An 18812-nucleotide genomic window follows, 5' to 3' on the forward strand; every position below is an offset into this window, starting at 1 on the left:
CAAAAAAATATATTTCAGAAAGTTCCAAAAAGCAAAACTTGAATTTGCCATGCTGACAACTGTTTACACAGCATCTACATTGTATTAGGTATTAAAAGTAATCTTGAGATGATTTAACATAGTAAACAATCTTATGGTTATGGGGGGAAGGGGGTGGGAAGGGATAAATTTGGGAGTTTGAGGTTTGTAAATGTTAACCACTATATATAAAAATAGATAAAAAACAAATTTCTTCTGTACAGCACAGTGAAGTATATTCAATATCTTGTAATAACCTTTAATGAAAAAGAATATGAAAATAAATGCATGTATACATAAAAAATTTTAAAAGAACATTGAAAAATTAAAAAAAATAAAGTACACAGGAGGATATATGTAGGTTATATGCAAATACTACACTATTTTATATGAGGGACTGAACACCCTCGGATTTTGGTACCTGTAAGAATCCTGCAACAAATCCCCTGCAGACACGGATGGACTGAGAGACAACTCACCCTCTTTCTCTCTCTACACACACGCTCTCTCTTCTACACACACACACACACACACACACACACACGCACACAACAGAATTATTAGATATATCATATGATTCTTTACATCCAAAGGTGGATCATTTTACAAAGTTCAACTGTCCAATAGCCCCTTTAATTTTCAAAGTCATAGCTGCACACAAGGGGAAAAAAATGACCCTTCGAAAGCCAGAAGAGGCCTTCGTATCTTCACTGTCATTTCAGACTTGGTCTCTCCAACACTTCCCACCCCCACGGACTGGCCCAGGCTGAGCTGAATGGTCCCAAAGGGAGAGCCCTGCTTCAGTTAGCCGGTTCAGAAACTCCAAGCTCTAAATGGGTTTTTTCTTTCCTCTTTCCCTGCTAATCAGAGTAAATGCTCCTTGGTTTAGTTTATGTTTATGACAATATGTATGATGTGAACTATTTCCCCAGCCTCCTTGGGTTTTAACTCATCTAATACATTCTAGTCTGAGGTTTTTGTTGGAATTTCTCTGCCTACACTTGATCATCACTAAGAAATGTTTCCCAAGTTTAACTCCCCAGACAATCAACACAAATTTAGTGTCTACTTCATTTCTTTTGTATGAGCCCCCAGTCCTGGTAGAGCCCACCCATGAAACACAACTATGCCACTATCCCTGAGAAACTAAATTCCTAAAAAATTTGCTTCTCAAATATTTTGATTTCCATTATTCAGTTTATCTCTTTCTACCCAAACTTATGAACACCACACACACACATATGACAGACAGATAGATAATTACCAATACTGACACCTCTTCTATCATATATACACACATACACTGAGTGGACTTAATCTTTAAATTGAATATATTTCATAGATTAGTCATAAAAGTGGCCAGTGACCAGTAAGAGCACAGCTAACAGTGTTATTTCAAGTCCTACACTCAACCCCAAGTGGAGCACCTTCATTCAGCACCTCTGCAGGGTTTTTCCAGGCAGTTTCAATGTGTGTGCTCCCTGCCGCGCACCTGAACTAACCCTACTGGGCGAACACGAAGTGGAGAGATCACAGCCTCCGCTGAAGTCCAAGGGCACAGCTCACGGTCCTCTCACCCCACTCTTCCTAGAGCGTCACCAAAAAGGTATCTTATTTGTTGAACTGAAACCTTACGATGAAAAATCGACCCTCTTAAAGATTTTAACACTTTGTTTGGAAGCTTTTGAAAAAAATTCACCAGCACACCAAATAGAGAAATAAAAGGAAACATACTATCTCAAATCAGATAGAAGGCTGTTAACAGAATGTATGTCTGCTGTTTTTAAGTGTATTTTACCCAGTGACATAGTAAACACAACTTACCTTTCTTTCTCCCGTAGATCGCTGGTAAGATAGATCAGAAAATGCGTTTGCATGAATGTGACCAATGCCTTACAACTATGAAATACTTCCAAAGTGCGGATCTGTGTAAAGTTGTCACATACATCAAATATTCAGCCAATTGCCTTATGATAAATATACGGTAGGCGCATAAGTATTAGAAAGTAAGATTAACCATCTGAAAACTACAAATATTCAAATCTTTACTAAAAGCAGGTTGCATGTGAAATTTAAATGACATATAATACACTAGAAAAAGGCTCCATTCCGAAGTTCTACAAAAAGGAATGGTATTTACAGATGGTATGAACTAATCACATACATCTAGCGTCATCTGGAAAACTTACTAGCATGCCATGGCTTAGTCAATATGCGTAACAACCCATAATTATTTTTCTAATAATCAAGGCAAAAGCAAAGAAACAAATGAAGCAATATAACAATGAGATAGAAAAAGACAAAGGAAAGGACCATCAAAACGTTTGACAGAATCGAAACAGCTTGAGAAACCAGTCAAACCCCTGAAGCTCTTTGTTTTTAAACAGGCAAGTCCTGTCACTAACCCCATAAACGCCCTTGTGATCTGTAGACACCTCAGATCTTCACCCTTGCTCCAAAGCGCCCCCCACTGAAACAAGGTTTAATGGAAACTGCGAGATGTGCAGAGAAGAGACAGGCAATCTCCCCATCAGGGGATGAAAACCACAGCGCCTCTGGCCCCCAGCGTCTTCTAGGGGGTCACCCTGCAATGTGCCTCCGAGACAGGCCTCCGGTGTTCACAACAGCTGTGGAGCTGCGTGCTGCACCTGGAACACAGTCCGCACACCACGCAGGTCCTCCGTCCCTCCACTAACGTGCAACTCCTCCATCAGGAGGCTTCCAAAATGCAAAATACAACCTCAGCTTCTCAGATGGATTTGATTTCAATCAAAATCAGTGCCAAACAAACATCTTTGATATGCAAACTGTCTACTCTAGTAAATAATGAAGAGTCATTCCCACCCCACACACCCACCTACAAACCCATAAGATCTTGAGAAAAGTTAGTATTTCATAGTCTTTAATAAAGCAAGGCTATTATTATCCTCATCTGGAAGTATTCTGAAAGTTTATAACCAGTGCATATTAAAAGCACATCTCATCAATAAATTTTCACATGCTGAACATATTAGCAATCTAATTTTTAAGTGGAAATTTTAAAATATCACATAGAATTATGTACATAGCAAAGGCACTTGGTTTTGATATATCTTCGACCATATTACATCTTCAATTAACCCACTTTAAGTTCATAAAAATTCAATCTGCATTATATGTGATTTGGTGTACAGATTTGCTATTTTTAAATATTGTTTAAGAATTACACAAGCATGCACAATTAAGTGAATACACTCAGGTAACCGAACTTAACTTTGGTAAGAAAGTGGAGTAACACGTTAGTGTCGAAGTGGCCCATTTTCCCTGATGGATTTACACGGCTCCTGCACAAGAGCGAGCGCTGTCTGGTTTTAAACAACGAATGACCTGCTCACAGGAGTCAGCACACGCGCACGTGGATAGCCACACGTGTGGAGAAGAAATGGAGTCAACTCTCTGACAACATTTGTTTTCTGTTCTTAGTTGTTCTCCAAAGAATTTTTTTTGTCTAATAGCAGCAGAAGTGAATGCCAAGAAGGAGGCTTAAATCAAACCATGATCTGCCCCAGGTGATGTGGTTACGCTGCTATCAGACCTTTGTTACCCACATGGACTCTACCATGTGCAGCAAAAGGGGGGCCCATGTTACCTGCTCCCTAAAGAACTAGGTTCTTGAAAGCACTTAAATAAGATGGAAGCACACTGGCGTCCGGATAGATTCTGGGACCCTCTTATTAGAGAAAAATCACAAGTAAAAAGTTAACTCAAACAGCAACCAAAAACTTAGGTCAACTCATTCCGTGCTGGGATCATGGAAACAAAATTTTTAAAAATGCTGTGTTTTTAAATCTCTCAGGAAAATATTGGTGGCAACAGTTTGATTAGTGATGTATCTGAATATGCCGTCCAACAACTAGAAACAGCAATCCAGCTAGCAGAGAAAAGAATATCCCCGCGGGGGCCAGAAAAAATGACCAGCCATACAGCACAGAAGGGGTGAAATCTGAGCAGTCCTTCATTTTCATGTTTTTGTAGCTTTCCATGTCGGCCACTGCCTGGACCCAGATGACATACAGCATCACCACCAGGGAGAACAGGATGCCTGCGGAGGACAGAACACAAGAACTTTAGCCTTTCTGAAGACGTGTGGCCAAGAATGCTAGATCAGACCAACCGCATGGTTGAGGATACGGCTCTCAAAGCACAGTCCTAGCTAAATCACCTGCTGTGTGTGAGTCCTTTTATCACGTCACTATTCTGTAATTTCCAGAGCACTGAGATGAGGACGATAGCTGCAGAAGGACAGTGGTGGCAGCTGACAGGCATTTATCGGGCACTCACTGTGTGCCAGGCATGGTACTAGGTGCTTGTGAACATTACAAAGATCCCTACCTCGCAGAATTTATTTTCTAACATTTACCCATCTTTATGCCTAGTGTGTGACAAGCACTGTAAGAATTATTTCTTTCAATGTGTACAATACACTCATGAAGTTGGGACTACTGACCCCCAGTATTAAAGACGTACAACCACAGCGGATATTCAGCTCCAGTCTTTCTATTGTCATATTATTTTAACACAACTAACTAGTTCTGCAGTTAAATATGGCAATGAAAATAGCAGCCAAGTCAGTACCAGACAGAGATGAAAGCACTGAACTGATGTAAAAGAATATACGTGATTCTTTAAAATAGATTCTGTGGAATAGAAAACCTCAGGTTTGAGATCAAGAGCCTTATTAAACAAAAGAAAGGAAGGAAAAAGACAGGGAGGGAGGCCAGAGGGGAAATGCTTAATGACTAATTAGAAGACAACACCGAAATTTATCCACAAGTTCAGTGTAACTGCAACCCCCTATTCAAAAATACCATTGGAATTGTAACAGTAGACCAAGAATCAGGGTGTTGGACCCTTAACAAGCAATAAGACAGAAGAGCTTTATGAATGCAGAAATGTGAGAACACTACCAAGCACACTCTTTTCCACGCGACTGTCACTGTAATAACAGAAGGAGGTACGGCTGCGCGGAGCCAGGGACCCCGAGGAGTCCGCTAAGCTGATTCCCCGGTGAGTGAGTGACAGGTCCCCACTCACAAATTTGTCCCGAAGCAAAAAATACTTGAGGTCATTTGCTATTTGTCCAATTCAAACTCGCCAAAGATCTATTTCACTCTTTAAATCAACAACCTGAACCATCAGGTAAAAAATCTCCACATCCTAACTGCCAGCCTCTCTGGAAGGTCACATGGCCCTGTGAGCAGGAGCGGAGGCTGAGGGACGTGGGCAGGAGAGAGCTGCTTTCACAAGCCTGGCCATCAGTCACCCTTCTGGAGTGAACTGTGCTCCGACGGCATTTAGGATGTCCCCTCGCTCGGGTCATCAGTTTCGTAAAGAATCCTGAGAAGTAAACACGGGAGAAGGGCTCATACACGTGTCGAGGTGGGTCACCATCGGAGCTGAAACTCGCTCCTCCTCCTGATACAAGCCACAGAGCTGCGGAGAGCCAGCAGCAACGCTTCACTCACACGAGGCACCCTTCACTCTGTGGTCTGTAATGTAAATGCAAATGCCGGGGCACAGAAGGGAGCAATTTCACTGCAAAATAACAGCCACATCCCAGAGACACAGTAAAGACGTAGCCGGCGAGCAAAGCCCTCAGCCGTACCTCAGACTCTGACAACAATATGCCGAGGCCATGTGTTGTCTAGCAACTCTGTGCATTTCTGTACATTTTTCCAGAAAATACACAGACAGCGTGCTCTGCTAATGGAAAGGTTTGGCTTAGTTATTTGCATACCATTTGCCTTATGCAAACATATTGCAAACCTTTCTTATTATTTGTGGATATGTTTTTTCATCTCCCTTGCATTATGTAAATCTTGTGCTTTCAGGTATTTTTGTTTAAAAAATATTTCTTTTGTGAAAAACCAGTAGTCATATACACATTTTTTCAAAAATTACAAAATTCATTACTGAATTTAGAGTATTTTTAAAAAATGTTGCAGGTCGTCATGTAGGTGATCCTTAGCAAGAAAGAATTCACTTCTATTTAAATATTGCTGCTATCTGAAGAGCAGTTACAGCCTGAAAGCAAGGAAGAACAGTTGTTTCTATCACCACCATCTTCAGCTTGCTCACTAACTGGAGATGTGGTCCATTTAATTCCTATCAGATCAGCTCATGATCATACTCCTAGGGTAAAACAGCGTTTTTCTAGTTTCTCTACCCAGTAAATCGCCAGTGTTTTACACATACATGTGTATGTCTGTGTGTGTGTATGTGTGTGTGCAGACAGACAGACAGAAGGAAAGTGAACTAACAAACATGGGGAAAGTATTTACATCAAAGGCCAATGGTTTAGCTGCCATGGCAGCAAGAATTTATGATGGGGGCCTACATGAAGTAAGTGGCCAAAATAAGAGTCAGGAGACTCTTACTTACAGCTAGACGGATCAAGTAAGTACACATATTGAGATTAACTGGAGTCAGGTCCTCCACCACCTGAAAAGGGAATTACAGATTTGAGGAGGGGGAAAGCTGGAATGAACTCTATGATGTTTGCTTAGAACTGAATGCATCTGTGTGAAGCTATGGCTTTAGGTAGATAAATGAGTGAATATAGAAGTAAAAGCATGCATGTTTTAAAAGACACTTCGGTGTGTGTATACAACTAGACATATTTCTGGCTCTCTGCCTGAGACACTCTGAGAGCAACAAAACCATCATAGCCAGCAGCAAGCACACCAAGCATCCAGACCTTGGCTTCTAAACAGCAGGAACTGTCTCTGTGAGACAGCTGAATCCAGGCCGGGACAGAAACCACAAGATGAGCCTGGAACATCACGTTACACAAAAAAGTGCAGACGCACTCAAAGAATAATGTGGGCATTTCACAAGCCAGCTTGATGGGGCTCCCCCTCGTTAATTCTGACAACATTTGACTGTCTGACAAATAATGACAGAGGTCCATTATATCTCACTAAATAAACAGGAATCCATGAGACCACAGAGAATAACAAGCCAGTGAACAAGTAAGTGGGAGAAGGGAACGCATTTCATTAGAGAATGCTAGCTTACAGTGCGGACGGAATAGCTGCACAAGGAATCACCGCTTGGCAATCACTTGAGTAACCATTAATTCAGGCAAGAAACAAAAATGGATGCTAAAACTAGTGGATGAAATTTAGATGAGAAATAAATATTTACACAGGCTCAAAGTCTCTTCCCACGAAACACTTCTTAGTTGTAAAGAAAAAACTAGTAACTTCATACTAAAGAAACCTGACAAACTGATCTCACTTACCGCTTCATGAGATGCAGTGCAAAGAACACAGCATCTCTGCTACGACACCGCAGCAAAAAGTGAACAAAGCCCAAATCCAATCATGAGGAAGCATCAGACAAACCAATTCAGGAACATTCTAGAAAATCACAGGCCCGTAATCTTCAACAGGGCTAAGCTCATGAAAGTCAAAGAAGGATTTTTTCTGGTTTGATGGATACTCCAATGACACATCTAAATGCAAAGCATTATTCTGGGACTGGATTTTTTTGCTATTAAAGACATTATTGGGAAAATTAGCAAAACTTGAATGGAACCTCTGGGTGAAGGGACTTGCAATTTCTATGTAAGTTTGCAAACATTTCAAAACAGGAAACAAAATGAATGACTCAAAAGAAGTGTGGTGGAAGTCTGTGCTACGTGTGTTGAAAAGTGCACATGTTGGAGGGTGAGGGTGGGAGGAGATCTGTGTGTTCATAGGCCCAGAAAGACACATCTTCTGGTGGGCTATTGTGACCAGTAGTGAACAGCAGGATTACTGATTTGGTCCGCCTACCAAGTGAAGAGCCTCCTTTGGGGCAATAACAATACTACAGAAAAATCTTAATTACTACCCCTTGATACCTTAGGATCCTCATTCATAAATACATAAGCAGTAACTGTCTTGAGTAATGAGTTGTATTTCAAACCCACCTGCCACAGGGATTTTAGTGGGAATAGAAAATATTACTAATATTCAGGTAATAATTTGTTTAAAACAAAGTTATATTTAAATTAGTTGTACATTTTGAAAGCATAATCAATTTCCAGTTGAATTTTATCATTCGTATTTTTGAAGTCCAACAAAAATTCATAAAATAGCTCACTGGAAGCATAATCAAAATATGACCACAAAGTCCAAGATTTGTGATCATGGTAAAGCCACAGATAAGTCATTAAGTCACATTGAGAACATGCTGGGTCTCCTTTACTGGCAGAGGGGGAGGAGCCATTCGAGCTTGGTGTTTTGCATATTTTCTCTTACAAATGTCATGGTTTTGAGGTGGCAAGCCCCATAAAAGGACCGGCAGAACCCCCAAGCAGGGCAACTACTCTCCTGCCGGCACCATCTCGTTCCCTGGCCCAGAGGCTCTATCTCACTTTTTGCCTCTGAAATGGCTTACTTACCCCTAAAATTCTATTGGTTCCCTGAGCTCACTTCTGAATGGTTATTTCCTTCACTCCTGATTGGTTATTACTCTTACTTCTGATTGGTCCACTTCCCTAACTTCTGATTGGTCCATTTGTAGTACTTCATTTGCATGGAGGTCACTCCTGATTGGTCTATTTCTACAAAGCTTGTTCCTGGTTGGTCAACTTCTGTTATACTTTATTTGCATATGATGTTGCAAAGTGTAAAACTGGCAGCCTATAAAGGCCTGTGTAAACCTACAGATGGGGTCCAGAACTTGGAGTGTTAACTCTTCTGGGCCTGCTGGCATAATAAACCTGAGTTCTCCAACTCTCCAAGTGCTGCTTGGTCTCTTGCCCGGATCCTGGTTGCTGTCACAACTGAGCTGTAACACATTTTTCTGCAACATTTTCAAGTTGGAAAGCATTTTTTGAAACAAAGGTCACATAAAAATTAGTTACAAATGGCCCCTCATGATACAGATGACACTGGGGTTCATTAGGATTATTTGATTTGAGCTCAATATTTATACAAGACTTCGGATAATATCTGCAAATTAAGTTATGTGTAGGGTTGTTGCTTTGATACATATATTTTAAAAGCATGGAACACTGATGTATCAAATGGAAACACTTAAAAAAATCCATAATACATGCAAACCAGTTTTGACATGTATTAACGCTTAATATGCTAGGAATCTTAAAAATTACAAGGTTTGAGGCCTTTCTCAACTCCCAAGAAGCCCTACGCGTCATGCCAAAGGAGGAGGCATGGGCATTCGTGCAGGCTGAATCTAACCTCACAGGACCATCCGGAGTCAAAGTGTATACATATTTTTTTCTAAACATTAAATAATGGGGAAAGGAAAATATGCCAATTCTACATTTTCTAAAGAGTAATACTTGTCACTATTTTGTCATATACTTTCAAATTAGTATATATTACTTGTATATATTACATATTTCGTTCATTAAAAATTAATTTTTCTGAGAAAATAAACTAGAAGTTCTTAAAAATAATTTAACTTGTATTTTTGTAATAGTTCATTCTTCTTTAAATTCACATGCATTGCTTTCTCTTATAATTAAGCTATGCTCACTTTTACATATCACAGTTCAGAAGTTGTAGAACTACTAACGCATAATAGCCCATCATAAACCCTCTTGGATGATCTCCATCCTTCATTTTCTCGGACCCACTTCCCACTGACTTTCCTCCAGTTCTCTGAGACAGCCTGAATAACTTACACAGTGATAGTCTCATGAATATGTACTGTCATCACGTTTACCTGATTTCCAGACTTTCATTGCTGCCCTCACCTCATCACACTCACTCCCAAATACATGAACTGCCTCTTCCCTTTCATTTCCTGGCCTCATGTTTTTAATCTAGTCAGCCAATCTATAAATGTCTGTCATCTACTGGATCTTTCAAATATTTATTATTTCTTAGATTGGCATTATAATTTTAGGCATTAAACATCCTGTATATTCAATACTCTGCACTCCCATGAGAAACAATTATTAATAGAGGATGACCATGGGGGTTGCCCACCTCTACAAGTAATTAGGGGTTTAATCTGAAAAGCAGAGTTTCATATAACACCAAGAAAGCGTCTACTCACAGCAACTGAGTTTCAGGAAGTACTCAGTGGTTGAAAGGCACCAGCCTGGAATCTGTCTGCCCTGTTTCTAGGTTTACTGTCTAGAAAGCTCTGCACTTTCTTAGCTGAGGAACCTTGAGTGAGTCTCTTACGTCTCTGTCTCCGTTCCTTCATTTATAAAACAGAGACAGCACAAGTGCCCATCACAGACAGCAGAACTAACGGAGGTAAAGTGCTTAGCATGCTGCCTGGAACAGGGCAAGCACATAACAACCACTGGCTACTTAAATTATTAAGCTTTGGTAGCAGCTCTTGCTTGTGGATGGCAAATATTATTCTCTGAAGTCTTCTAAACTGTCAGAGCTTCTCAGGTAACTGGGCTGTTTCAGGACTGGCCCAGAGGCAAGAGAATACACTTGTCACAGGGACTCGCAGCTCTGAGATTCCGGGAGAGAAGTGAGGGCCAATGCCTCACATGTGTCTGCCCGTGTCCCGCTGGGATTCTCCACCAGGTGGCACCCGTCCCGTCACAGTCCATCTGGGACGTTGTGGAAAGGACATCAGGCGACTTCAGACCGGGGCTTACGGTCCGGTCAAGCAAGCCTCCTGCCCTCCCCAACAGCCCTCAGTTATGGGAAGTAAAAGTTCTTTCTATGTTGATCTGATCACTGAGGTGAATCTATACCCAACGTGCCTGTCTCTCCTACACAAGCAAGTATAAAGGGGAAAAACGGCCTCAGAAAATGCATAACATAATTTAGTAAAGAGACCGATGTGCCTTACCCTACTCACTAATAGCTGTTTTTCAGCGAAACGGCTGTTTAGGGGAAGAGAGGGGAATAAAAAAAAATATTTGCAAAGAAATTAAACCCCTTCCAGCACTGAGCAAACAGTAGATGTTAATGATACACCTACTCTGGAAAAGAAGCAAGCAGATGGAAACACACTCTGCCCTTCCGCGTGGCAAAATGAATGCCAGACCAGAGATCCTACTCACAGGCCAGAAAGAGTCGTGTCACCCAACACAGCTGAAGACTCCCCTGCGGGGTCGAGATGCATCATCCCCACAATAATATGTCGTGTGAGTGGAGGCATTCGTTTGCCAGGCCCATTGCTCTAGTTCTAAGAAAAACGGCTCAGATACAATTTTCAAGGGGGTGGCGGGAGCATTTATTCAAGTTTTAAGTTTGAGTTTTTTCAGAAAAGTCCCACCAAAGCGATGACTGAGTAGGCCTCTCACCTCCAAGATCTGTCTGGGTGGGAGCAGAGCCCAGACGATCCACATGGTATCCAGCCAGGACGCGCGGGGAGCCCAGGCTGGGCTGGAGGCTGGGACATGACGGCCCCCGCAGAGAATCGCCCTGTCTCCTCCCTCCTCCTCCACTGCCCTCCCTCCCGTGCCCTCATCTGCCCCAGATGCCAGAGACGCACCACACTGGGTGTGACGTGCCCCACCGGGAATTCTCCTCTGGGGACCTGTCTCCTCACTGTGGTGCCATCTCCGGCAGGCCTCACTGCACTGCACTTGGCTTCACTGCACATCTCAGATATCATGATTTTCAGTGAATCAAAAGTTTGTGGCTGCCCTGCTTCGAGCAAGTCTGCTGGCACCATTTTTCCAACAGCATTTGCTCACTTTGTGTCTCTGTGTCACACACTTTGTTAATTCTCACAATATTTCAACCTTTTCCATTATTATTGTATTTGTTATGGTGATCTGCAATCAATCATCTTTAATGTTACTATTATAAAAAGATTACACCTTGCTGAAGGCTCCAAAGATGATTAGCACTTTTTAGCAATAAAGTATTTTTAAATTAAGGTAAGGACAGTTTTTGGACACAACACTATTGTACGTTAATAGGTTCCCGTGTAGCAAGTGGGTCTGGAAGGGAACCTGCAATCTCTCTGAGGTGTGCCTGTGTTTACCAGATCGGTGCTCCATTCAAAACCAAGTTAGGACAAACCTGATCCTAACAGCCTGTTACACGCATTTCAACTGATAAGCAATACGGGGAAAATAATATACAAATAAACAAAATACTTTCAAAGAAGTATCTCAGAAAGAAAAGTCATAAGACTTTAAAATACTTTTGTAAATAAAAGCTCTTCTCAGCTCCTTCTTGCTTAATATTAACCAAGGCTGACTTACTCTAGCACTTAAAAAAATGTCAGATCCAGGACATTAAAATTCCACATTGTAATAGTAGCAGCATCCAACACAGTAATTTTCCTAGATAAATTCCCAAATATGACAACTGAAGGTGCCAATCAAGTGTGCAAAGTAGGCAGTTTCAAAAATATAAGCGTGACCAGTTCTTCCGTTCCTGCTTAGAAGGCAGGTCTGTGTACCTAAGCCTTTGCATTGAGCAAAAACGAAATGCAAGCAGCCGTTCTGCATTTCATGAAAATAAGAGACACTAGTTCTGCTGCAGAAGTACATCTGGCGGATACATCAGTAGCGCATAGTTTCAGTTAATCCTTTTTTCTTTCAACCGCCCACCTCCAACAAACCAGAGCTCTGAATATAAAGTTGAAGTCCCAGCCCTGGGTGAAATATCCGGTTCCATGCTGGGCGGTTATGCTTTTGACCCGAAAGCCCACTTCTCGCACGCTAAGGCAGACACAGACACTCTGGGAAGGCCGCCCACCCAGGCACGCACTCGCTGGACCTCCAGGCCCGTTGTCCTCACACCGAAGCCCCCTTTGCCTCTCCCGGGTCAGTGGCTGTTTACAGCGTATGGGCGTGGGGACAGCAGGTGCAAGCGGGGAGATGTGTGGGCCTGCAAGTCTAGCACGCCTGCCTCCAGGCCATCAGCAGTCCCGCCCAATCCCGTCCTGCTCTCCGTCTTCTGGTTCCTCCACGTGCTCTTCTGCTCCGACTGCTGCCGTGCTTGGCTTTACCTGGAGGAAGACGCAAGGAGCCAGGCACAACCCGCAACGCCTCCTGTGTGTTTGGTCTCAGACAAAGGAAACAATGTCTGAAATATGTCCCTCGGCTTCTCTGAGCTATTTTTCCAGGATTAAGACTAAAAACTCTCTTGTATTAGGCATCCATCACAGTTATCTTATCTCGTGTGGAAATGAGTGTGGCTTATGATGAGCTGCCACAAAATCTACTGGTCTTCTGAAAGGAGGAAGGAAAACCAACCACAAATCCAACTTCCTTCTCAGTCAGTACAACCCTCTAGATACAAGAATGTTACATTCCTTCATCTTCACTTACTTCCCTTCCTTCCGTTTTTAAGAGGGGTCCCTGCCCCTGTATTCTTAGAAAGCACTGTCCCTAGTCCAGAAGGACCAGCGCTGAGCCACAGAATGATGTGCTCAGGCCGTCTGCCCCACTTGGTAGAGGGTTTACACAGTTCACCCCAGTTCACTCCGCTCTGTCCCTAGTGACCAACAGCAGCTTGTGAAATAGCTGTCTGGGCAAAGAACACCCTGTGGTCACAGACTGGGGCAGGAGTCAGGCCCCAGCACTGCCTCCATCACGTTCCAAAGGACGACTCACATTGCAAAGGTGTCCTTCCCTTTGGCCAGCACATCCTGTGCCTGGAGTGTGGGCTGCTCGGTTCCTCTGTTGTGCAAGATGTCTGTGTGGTCTCACAACGTGAGACTCTAACAAGGCATTAAGCCAAGAAGCTGTCCAGGCCCCTCTACCCAGGTGAGACTCTGTCCAGCTCTACATTCAGCAGAAAAATGTAATCTCAGTTTGTCATTCTGAAAAGGTGATTTCAACTATGGAAGGACAATCTTTCTACCCCGGGATGCTGGTAAACTACTAACTCCCAGCTTTTGTGGCTTATCAGCCAATGTCAGTGTCTCAGCGCATCCAGACCCCATCACTAGTCTCGTGCTCCCGAGTCCCATTCAGGCTTGGCGCCTGTCCTGACGTCGCTTCGCCTGGGCATTAGGAATATTCAGCTGTACAATTATTTCCTCCACGTAATTCAAACATTCTGCAACGTCACGCCTTCCCGCGTCTCTCCCGTCACACCTGACACCGCAGGGTTCGGAGAAGACACGACTGTCCTTTGTCTCTGAGTTCTCCTAGAGTCCACACTAACAAGTTCACTGAAACCTTAGCAACTGTTCAGGCAGCGGAGGGGTGTGGCGTGAGACTCGCTGAAACAGACTCGGGCGTCATACGTCCTGACGATGGCCATACACTTGGCCCAGAACTGAACTTCCCTGGGGAACACACGGCCGGCCGGCCTGGGGAGGCGTCTGCCCAAGTGCAGGGAGTGGCAGCATATGGCCTCCAAGCCTGGCTCTGAGCTGTCGACACAACGAGAGGAAAGCCGTGCCCCACCCCTTGCTCACACGGACAGCTGTGGCACCAGCGTGCCGGGGCCCTGCGTGGAGTGCCCCGAAATAGTCTCCCTGCTGATGCCAAGAGAGCCTTTTTGCATGTACACGCCCAGCGACGGCCACTTGGAATTTGGTTCTGCCCTGTCTTAAGGCCATCTGCCCAAATAAAGAAAGAGCATCCAATCTTGTTTGTGGCATTGATGCGGTTACCACAGCGACTGTGGGCCCGGGCCACACCTGCTCCCACGCACAGAGCGCCAGCACAGGGAGAGAGCGGGGCAGGGAACGGCGGGGCCAGCCCCCGGAAGAAAGAGATCTGGCGGGTACTAGGCCCTGGAATGAGAGCTCCTCACCTTGAAAATGTAACATCTAACCAAAGAAAGCATTATGAAGTCAATCCAGTTGAACCCAGTAATGACTACACACATAGTTCCATATTAAATGCAGCACAGAACAGTCTTGGCTGCCCAGAAACCTGGTGTTCGGCACCTATTTCCCTAGTGTTCGTATAGAACAGTATGTACATTTCCGTCTCCAACTTTGAAAGAATTAGTTGCCTGTCAACGTTATCTGGGGGATTTAATAATAGAAAATTGAAAGATTTAAAAAGGTCTTCTGTCAGTATTGCCCAGGTTTAAGGATGATTTATTTGCCCCATAACTGCTTTAGAAGATTGTGGAAATTGCTACTAGACAGTAAATTTTAGTTATTCCTGAGGGCATTACTTTTCCTGCCCAAACTGATAAAAAAAAGTAAACAGTAACTTTTTTTTTTTTTTTTACCTCATCCAACAGAATATGTCTCTATGTTCCTGGGAGATAAACGGTCCTGCAATAAAGAATTGGGCCATGAAGGAAATGAAGAGCCAGATTTGAGAAGCAGTATCCTCATAAGCACCTGGCTTAGTGGCTCTCAGGATGGGCTCCCAGAACTCCGTGGACACTTCTAACCCAGCTGGCTTTCTCATAAGGACCTGAACCAAGAGGGCCTCAGCCCCACCCTCTGCAGAAGAAGACTGAGCAAAAAAGGAAAATCTGTTGGTCACAGGCATATGGGTACGAATCAGATGCTTCCTCTTCCTACAAAGCCCTCAGCCAAACACAATTCTTTAGATAAACTACCTTTTCTCAAACAAATTATAAACTGGAAAAATGACCAACCAATTTTTTTTTTCAAAAACAACACACACACACACACACACACACACACACACACAAACACAGTTACCTAATAAGACCAAGCCAGGATCACAGCATGTCTGAGTGGTGCCCACAGTGGTGGCGCTAAACTGCTGCCAGCACAGGGTCCCTTTACTGACAGATTTTAGAAGATTAAAAACCAAAGAAGAAGAAGAAGAAACAAATATTCACACATTTGAGCAGAGAACTGTTATTTCTGGGAAGACCATGGGAAAATGCACACCTTAACTAGACCATTGAATGAAGCAAGGGAAGGATGTAGTTTAGGGGAGAAAAAAAAATATTTGGTAAAGAGGATGCTCAGCTCTAAGGCATATAAGAGACTTGACTCGGTCGTATGGAATCACGAAGTGAAGAAGAGAGATGATCGGTTATGAGATCTATGTGAAAGAAGCCAGGCTTAAAAGGCCGCATGTTGTGTGATTCCATACGTATCAAATGTCCAGAAGAGCAAACCCACAGAGACAGAAACTAGATCTGTGTTTCTCAGGGACGGAGTGAGGGGAGGAGAGGAGAGAATGAGGTTTCTTTGTGATGTGATAAAAATATTCTGGAGTCAGATAGTGGTGATCTTTGCTCAACTCTGGAAATGTACCTAAAACACACTGCATTATACATTTTTAAATGGTAAATTTTGTGGTATGTGAATTATATCTTAATTATTTTAAATTATTTTTAAAATTATGAGCTCAAGTGGGTAAATCCAGGCCTTTGATAAAGGCCCTGAAAACTCAGTGAAGAAGAGTTGAAACAAAGGACAAAAGAAAGAAAGAATGGGTCAAACAGGGCCCTTGTTCTTGGTAGTTGTTCTCAAGTGTTGGTTTTGCTTTTTGTTGTTGTTGTTTTGTAGGGGGAGGGTCTGGAAGTTCTTTGAGCAGAGGATCTAAATCTGATTATTCTTTTTATTCTCTATGCAAAGTTAAGCACCATATTGCACACAAATGGTGCCTAAGAGAACTGCGTGTTAGCTGACTGCTGACTGAATGACGCTGGGCAGCAGCGTGCGCTGTGTCTGCAGGGATTATAAAGACAGGAGAGCCGTCCGCTCGTCCCTGCCCTGCACGGTCACCACACTCTCACGTGAGACCTACCTACCTGGTGTCACAATACAAAATACTCAGGGACAGTTTGGTCTTAGTCATGCTGAAGTTTGTCTAAATTCCCAGAATTACTATGTTTACAAAACACCTTGTGCTTGTGTTTTCAGGTTAGTGCTCTGGCTTTTACTTCCTAATTAAGTGAAAAAGTCTCAAAATTCACAAGACTCATCTATTCAATTATTTTCCTATTTGTACTACAACCATTTTAGCAGGAATTCGAAAGACTACCCAGAAAGCTGACTAAAATAAATGCAGGTTTTACAAAGAAGAGGTGTTTAGATAATGCACATGAACCTCAATTAAGAAAATGGAATGACAGTGTTATAGAAAAAGATGCTTTTTCCCAATAATAACTAAATCATGAGGGTCTGTAATATCGTAAGGGGGCTACCTTTTTAAGAGTATGCAAAAAGCTTCACCTATGTCCAGATATTCCAGAGGGACATGTTATAACCCCCATTTTACAGGTGGAAAATTAATAGGATAAGAGAGATTAAAAGACTCTCAGAGCAGAGCTTTCCAGTCCAGTGCCTTCGTTCATCTAACAGGGATACAAGGAGCAAGTGGGAGACAGAAGGTCCCTGGAAACGTGTGGCATAGTTAGCATGGAGGAAACACTGTATGTGAATATTAACGTCTTGCTGCACTAGAAGCCTCACCGCTGCAACTAGACGCGGAAAATCAGAAGACAAGGAGGAAATCTATGGCTGGAAATCACATGCTTCACACCAGACGTACCTGCAGCAATATAGGAGCCTCCCCCGGCTTTATAGAGGAAGTGGCTGGCGAAGGGGGCTGCACAGATGATCAGAAAGCTTGCAGTCACCACGGCAACTACCCCCAGAAGCATCAGGACCGCCCAGAAGCCACGGTAAACTGCAGACCCGGGAGAAAAGGAGAAAAGAAAGACACGCTTAGACTGTGAACACAGCAGACGGTCGCAGTTTCTCTCTCGTCGCTCCCCTGATCTCAGCCCCAGCACTGCTGAGCAGGGGCCCAGGCTGCGGTCCTGAGTTGTCTCTAAAAGGAAGCCTCAGCAGACAACCTTGGACTCAGTGGTGCTTCTGTCTACATGTGCTCTGTGCTGACACCACGCACAGGCTTAATGTGCTCTGGGTGCTCATTTTTCTAACCAGATTACCCATTTTAGAAGTGGGAACACCTAAAGTTCTAGAAAGACTCCTCTTGAGCAAGTTCCCAGAAGGGTCACACACACAGGTGTTCACACCAAACGGACAAGGACATAAAAAGGCATTCATAGTCACAAACACTGCCTCTTACTTCCTGCCAAGATGTTGACACCACAGTGATCCCTTAGAAGCTGTTAATAATCACCCCACTCTCCTAACAAAAAATCACATTTCTATTTAGATTGTGACTCTATTAGATAACAGTCTTAAGGTAATAAAGATGTCAAGCAAAGCCAAAAAAAAAAAGTTTTATCAGACTGCGATTTTAAAATCAGATATATTTAAGGCATACCACTTTCTATTAGTACTTGTTCTTAGGAAGTTTTAAAATAAGAAGTTATAGTGGTCTCTTAGTCAAGGGCCAGCAAGTCTGAATTAATGGATGCAGCTGATAAATAAATTGTGGATTTGGTGATTTATAGTAATCAAATAGGAATTCTAATGATCTTTTTTGAGTGGAATAATTACTGATCTATTAAATTCATCATTTCCCAAAGGCTAACACACTAAAATAAATTTCTTCATGCATAAATGAGGGAAGGCTCGGTGAAACATACTCATCAAATTGCAGTTTTTCATGAAAGTACAGAAACTATAAAAAGCAAAGAATGAATTTTCTCAGTAAGCCCACATGGTAAATAAAAAATACATACATCAATCAACCGGAATCTTTAAGAGAAAAGAGGACGAGAAGATGGAAAATTGAGGCGAGCAATCCCTGCAGTTAAATGGGAAAGGCTTACACTGTCGTGTGAATAACCCAGTTTGAAGGCAGGAGCAGAAAGCAGGCTTCCCCTCCCATGGCAAGGCCGCTCGCGGGCAGAGGCCGCCGGCCTGCCGGCTCGGAGGGTCCCTGCGGCTGCGCTGAGGCTCCGCTCCGGCACAGGGGCAGAGAGTGAAAGGCTCTGGGCCAAGTGCCTGCTCTCCTGCCTCACAGCGGTCACCGTTTTACATCTCCC

The 18812-nt window shown here is 43.1% G+C and overlaps 1 protein-coding gene across 3 annotated transcripts in view; it reads right to left on the reverse strand.

Annotated features, from left to right (window-relative positions):
• Positions 1-308: 308 nt before the first annotated feature.
• Positions 309-18812, reverse strand: part of TMEM182 (transmembrane protein 182) — a 40977-nt gene continuing 22473 nt past the window's right edge. Inside the window, exons 2-3 of one of the 3 annotated variants that reach the window (XM_032474208.1) lie at positions 17402-17539; positions 309-4099 (exon numbers count right to left, since the gene is read on the reverse strand). In XM_032474208.1, the coding sequence (XP_032330099.1) occupies positions 3879-4099; positions 17402-17513 (333 nt within the window). In that variant the 5' untranslated portion in view covers positions 17514-17539 and the 3' untranslated portion in view covers positions 309-3878. The remainder of the gene's footprint in view (positions 4100-17401; positions 17540-18812) is intronic. The other 2 variants (XM_014561215.2, XM_032474207.1) reach the window with 2 other exon arrangements.

This window comes from Camelus ferus, chromosome 36, assembly GCF_009834535.1.
Source record: "Camelus ferus isolate YT-003-E chromosome 36, BCGSAC_Cfer_1.0, whole genome shotgun sequence".
NCBI classification, from domain to species: Eukaryota; Metazoa; Chordata; class Mammalia; order Artiodactyla; family Camelidae; genus Camelus; species Camelus ferus.